The following is a 6188-nucleotide window of genomic DNA, read 5'->3' as shown; positions in this document are numbered from 1 at the left end:
AACTCTGGTCCAGATTAGGAGTGACTCTGCCTTTGTGTCATGATCATTACACAGACCTGTGTCACTCTGTGCTCTCTGACTTTGTACCAACTTGCAGAAAATGGGTTTCTAAACTCACAAAAGTTCTCCATATGCCAAAGGCCAATGTTTATATCTTCACCAAGGTGAGTTTGAATGGATCTAAAGCTAAGACAGCCTTAAATAGAGCCCTTGAAATAAACAGAGAGCTAGCTCATCATTTCCACGTATCCCAGGTCTACATCTTCTCTTCAGAACTCAAACCCACAAATGGCAAGCCAGATGTAGAAGGCAAATCAATTCTCTCGTGGGATTTCTTGAAAACAAAGAGGAAGAGGTTGGAGCCATAAGTCAGAAGTTATGAGCACTTGCTGTTCTTCTAGAGGACCTAAATTCAGTTCCCAGCACCCATATCAACTACTCAAAACTGCCTGCAACGCCAAATCCACATGATTCAGCGCCATTGTCTAGCCTCTTCAGGCACTTGCACACACATGCAATGCGTAGTTACATAGACATCTACATATACATAAATAAAAAGGTTTAAGAATAGAAACACCAGAGAAGTCTGTGACTTGTGACAGTGTTTCTCAAAATCTTTTCACTTATTACACGCATAATAGTTGCTCAATTGTTTTGGTACCTTTCCTCCAGTCTTCCCCAGATTTTATGAGATACAACTCACAAAGTCTCCCCATTTCTGCCTTTGCTCCCAGCTATGGGATGCTGCCTTCCCAGTTGCTGGCCACATCCACTTTACTGAGGCCAATTATTGAGGTTTAGATGGGTTAAGGCTGCAACAAAAAAGGCAGGTACAGAGGTGTGAAGTGTATTTCCATGGCCAACTGCACTTGTATCTAAACCAACACACTATAGCATCAAGAAATTTTCCTATTTTCTTCCTAGATAAGATACGATAAGGAGGAGAAGTCTAACCATCTTAGTAGAAATGTTTAAGGTCTGGAACATGTCCTTAGGATATCTGGCCCATTGTGCTTCCAATATGTAAAGCTGATTCTGCCAGCCATACAGTGCTTTAATGAGTCCCTAAATCCGGGTGCCAATGTCTTCAGTCACAGCCAAAGCTTGTTTTGAAATAGATCCCTGGCCTTCTCCATAGACCTGCTCAGTCAGAATATGGGGGATAGAGTCCAGAAATCTGTGTTCTTAAGCTCAGCAGAGAGTTTAGACAACAGTAATGTTTGGCATGTTCTCCTTATATAGCACATACAGGCTGAATCGGTTCACTGTGTGTATAAGCTTTGAATTGCTGATGTGGAATCTTAAGAGTTCTTTCAGCTGACCTTTGGTAATGTGGGTGATGGGAAAAATTCAAAGAAAGTACATGGACCCAAAGAATAAGTCTAGGCATCAAAAGGTTGGGAACCATTTATTGCCCAAAGCTTACCCATACCTCAGTATCATCTCCCATAAAATGTTAATGGCAATCCAACGGATTAAAGGTAAACAAACTTATGTTTTATTCATTGCTGTGCCTCAGAAGAAATGCTACTGGTTCTAACTAAATGTCTATTTTTATGTTTTGTCATTTCCAGGCATGAGAGTAACTCAAACGATTCCCAAGGCATAAGAAAATGGACCCCATTCTTCTGGAGTCTGCGACATTGGAAATGAAGCTAACCACTCTTTATTGTACCCCACGACCCCACAGCCTTGTACAAAGAATTTTATTGCATGTGTGGAAGCCACTAGTATTATGCTTCCATCACAATGACAGACAGCCTAGCTTCCCAAACAGTGGCATTGACAGCCTGCCATCGTTCCTCAGTTCTGTACTTAGAATAGTAACATTTCCAAACTGTCCCTGAACCTATATGAAAATAAAGTGGTTGCTAAAATATTTATCTGGTGTTCTGAAAAACTTAAACATTGATATTTTGGGGTCCCCAAACAGCATAAATGAGGAAGTGGCTTTCTGGGAGCTAGTGTGTTTCCTGTGAGCCAAAGGTTGGTTATAGTAGAGGGGTGATTGGTTGGAAGTGTATCATTGGGTAGGAAATATAACAACACAGGAACCTTTCCTTGGTCAAATTTTCCTGCCATTGATGCAGAAAAGTGAAGTTGAAGGAGTTCAAGATGGCCAGAGTAGCTGTGAGAAACAAGGGGACACAGCGTGCTGCTTAGTTTGTGCATTGGTTTGTGATTTTGATCATTTCCTTTTATCTATCTATCTATCTATCTATCTATCTATCTATCTATCTATCATCTATCTATTTAGTGTGTGTGTATGTGTATGCACACACATGCATGCACATCTATGTGTGTGCATGCCTATTTACCTTGGTGTATTTGTAGAAGTCAGAGAATAACTTTCAGGAGTTAGTTCTTCCACTCTGTGTGTTCTGGGAATGAAATTTTGACTGTCCGGACTTCCTCATAGTACTTTTACCTGATGAGACATCTTGTCAGCTCTCTACTATGTTCTTTTAAGACAGGGTCATCCTGGAACCTGGGGCTCACTGATTATGTTAGGCAGGACATCCAGCAAAACCCAGGGACCCACCTGTCTCTACTTCTCCAAGTGCTTGAATTATAGGCACAGATTATCATGTCCCCCTTTTTACATGGGATCAGACTCAGATCTTCATGCTGACGTGGCAGGCACTTTACTGATGGAGCTATTTCCAACCCCACCTGCAGTAGTGGGGATGTAGGGAAAGGAGCAGAGAAAATTCTCAGTAACTATCTAGAAACTGTACTCTTCTCCATCTTGCTACATTCTTTAAGGCAGGAGTTATGGTAAAGGCTCTCTGCTCCAAAGTGTCCTAGAAGGGGGTTAGACTTTACACAGGGAAATGGTAGCATGGAAAGAGATGTCTGAAAACCATGTTTTTCTTTTCAACACAAATCCTCTTTGAGACCTCCTTTGGCTTATTGGCCATTCCCAGCCTGCACCATCACTGACATGTGGCACTGCAGAACATAGGTGGCTTACACCTATCAATTTTTCTCTCACACAATTTGAGAGAGTATTAGCCCCTACTCTGGCTATAGGTGAAGTCTTGCTCCATGCCAGTCTCCTGCTGGTAACGGTGCTGCTGCTGCTGCTGCTGTTGCTGCTGCTTGATCTCATTGCCAGTCTTCCTCTCACATTGTGCTCTCTCTCTGCATGTGTGTGGCTTAGAACACATCTCTTGGATTTATAGCCACATGGCTATTCTAGGGCCAACATAAGAATACCTTAGCTTACTTCCATCTACAAAGGCTCCATAAGGGTACATTCACTGGTTTCAAAAATTTGAAATGGACTTATCTTCTAAAGCCCACACTATTCATCCTACTACTTAGGGTGTTTGGTGCTGGACTGCCTCTGCTCTTGTATAACAGACTAGGTATGACTCAATGTGCCTTGTTTAAAATCTTATTCTGTCTTTGCCAAAGTAGTGAGTAGCCATTGACCATGACTGACAGTGCCTCTTGAGTGGAAAACTCTTCAGTCCTCAAGCCTAAACTATGTGGCTCCTCTCTGAGCTGGAAATTAGAAGCTTTGTGATCTGGGCAGGATGTACTCAATGGATACAATGCCAGGGAATAAGAGGGAATGGAGAAGATACCCAGAAATACCCCAGCTATATGTTTGCTCATTGGTCAGTCAAACAAAAGCCTTAAAAACAACCCTTCCTCTACCTTGGAGCTTAAATGCCTCCCTCTTTGGCTTTTGTATCAAAAGGACCTGAAAGCTTGTTCCTTGCTTCTACAGTTACTTCCCTTCTACACCCACTGACTGTGAAGCACTCGTGAATAAGCACTTAGTCACAGGGAACGATTAGCTGAATCATCCTGCAAGTCATAGTTTGGTTTTCCATGTTGCCTGTGCTACCAAAACCCTGCAAAGTTTTTACTTTGCCTCTGCCTTTTTCCAAGAGTGTCCCTACCTCAGTCTTTGCCAAGTTCTGGGAACATTGTGAAACTGTGATTTTATACTCCACCTGACCCCCAAATTTATACATTGAAACAGTGTGGTAGAATTAGGCTGAGGTGGTGCCTTTGGGAAGTTATTATATCATGAAGTCACAGCCTCTTACAGAGAATACCCATAGGGCTGCCTGCCCTTTTCGAACCCTGTGAGTACAGTGCCATCTATGATCCAAAAGTGTGACTTCATTGGACATACAATTTGAGCACCTGAATCTTGGACTCTATGCCTTCAGAACTATGAGACAGGAATGTGTGTTGTTAGGAGCTACTTCATTGGCTGTGTTTTTTTCCCAGTAGTGCCAACAGTCTATGAACTAGAAAGATAAGGGAACTGAAAAGATCAAGCAAGAATGTATATACCACACCAGGCATTTGAGAGATGTGCTGGAATCTGCTCCTGTCTATCACATCCTTCTTCCTTGTCTATATGATCATACGATAAACACTGCTTTCAGAACATCCTCATGGCAGGCATTAGTCTAGAAATTGTCAAAACATGAATGCAAACAATCTTCACAAAACATTGCTTACAATGGTAGGCAAAACCATGCACAAGAATATAATATTCTCTTTTTATAGATAAAGAAGCTGAGGCTTGGAGACTTTGTGACTTACTTTAATTACATGATAAGAATGCATGGTCCTCTTGTGAAGCTGCCCTCTTTCCCGTAAGCTGAAGTTTTTCCCAAAATGGAGGAGGAGGGGACAGGACACTGTATATGTCCCACAGGAGAGTTCTCCATTTTTCTCCATTGGCTAGGCTTAATAAGCATTCCTAGGCTCACAGTTAGAACTTAACTCAGTTTGGGGTTACCAAGGCTCATTTCTTTTGTCAGTATAATGGACATCCATGAGGTACACTCAGCATATCTTTCTTGTGGGAATCTTCTGAAAACTATCAAGATTTTCCTGGACTGCTCCCCAGTTTTGCTGCAGACTTCTAATTTATGGTAGTAGTCAAAGAACTCTGAGCCTCTTTATGATTTCTCCTTCCTGCCTCCTTTGTTCCTCTCTCCTCCTCTTTTCCTATTTTCTTCTTTTTGCCAGAAAAGCTATATCACAAAACCAAGTTTGTGAGCTAGAGATGCATCATGAAAGCTGTGATTCTCAAACTTCAGCCGCAATCTGCATCATCAAGTGTGCTTGTCAGAATTGCAGAGGTTGGAGTTGGCAGGATGACTCAGCTAGTAAAGTATTAGGGTTGGAGTCCCATAATCCACAAGAAAAGGCCAGAAAGGTTAACACTCATCTACAATGCAGATACTAAGGATACAGAGACGGGCTCATCTGCTAGCCAGCTAGACTTAACTTGCAAGCCCTGGGTCTCAGTGAAAGACCCTGTTGTACAAAACAAGGAGGATCTTGAGGTGGCTAATCTTGGTTGTGAACTTAAAGAAAAGGAGAAGAGGGAATCTCAATTTAAGACTTCCTTTCATCAGATTGTCTTGTGGGGATTTTCTTGACTGTGAGTGGATATAGGAGGGGCCAGCTCACTGTAGACAGTACCATGCCTAGGTATGTGATCCTGGCCTATCTAGAACAGTGGCTGCACACAAGCCTGGAAGCAGGCCACTAAGCAATATTTCTCCATTTTCTTTCTTCAGTTTCTACTTCCTGCCTTCAGTTCCTGCCTTGGCTTCTCTCGATAACAGATCATGACCTGGAAGTGTGAGATGAGATAAACCCTTTCCTCCCCAAGGTGATGTTGACTAGTGCTTTAGCACAGCAACAGAAAGCAAAGGAATAGAGATGGTAACAAAGCAGAACACCAGGTACTGACCTGTGAAACAAGCAAACAAACACCTGATAGTGAGCCATTCCCTTTAGCTGTCCAAGCACAATTCCAGGCCAGAGACTGCATGCTTTTCATGCTGGTAATAGTAGGTCAGAACCCATATTTTGTAAATCACTAGTGTGAGTTGTTTCCTACCCCACCAAAACAAATCAGATCTTCTCAGTGAAGAATTCGGGTCCTGCATTTAACATATTTTAGTCTGGAGGCAATGAGCTGCAAGTTAAATCCAATCGGGCCACTGGAGCATCTCCAGCAGGGTTTTAGAGTTATTTAACAGCACAGAAGTCTTCTCTGAGCTAATTAAGTGATTAGCTTACATCGATAGAAGATAAACAAGGACAGGAAAGTGGGACAGCTATAGCTCATGACTAACTTTAAAAAAATGCTCATGACTTTAGCCACAATAAGGAACATTGGTTAAAGACAGACCTAACTA

General features: G+C 42.1%; 1 protein-coding gene across 8 annotated transcripts in view; it reads left to right on the top strand.

Annotated features, from left to right (window-relative positions):
* The window catches only part of Fhit (fragile histidine triad diadenosine triphosphatase), a 1519265-nt gene extending 1517384 nt beyond the window's left edge, over nucleotides 1–1881 (top strand). For 7 of the 8 annotated variants that reach the window (XM_029468749.1, XM_021182256.2, XM_029468745.1 and 4 more), the window contains one exon: nucleotides 1575–1877. In XM_029468749.1, the coding sequence (XP_029324609.1) occupies nucleotides 1575–1580 (6 nt within the window). In that variant the 3' untranslated portion in view covers nucleotides 1581–1877. Of the gene's footprint in view, nucleotides 1–1574 lie in introns of all 8 variants that reach the window. The other variant, XM_021182255.1, reaches the window with a different exon arrangement.
* Nucleotides 1882–6188: the final 4307 nt, after the last annotated feature.

This window comes from Mus caroli, chromosome 14, assembly GCF_900094665.2.
Source record: "Mus caroli chromosome 14, CAROLI_EIJ_v1.1, whole genome shotgun sequence".
Taxonomy (NCBI): Eukaryota; Metazoa; Chordata; class Mammalia; order Rodentia; family Muridae; genus Mus; species Mus caroli.
The sequence above is the reverse complement of the archived record's forward strand: the minus strand, read 5'-3'. Positions and strand labels throughout refer to the sequence as shown.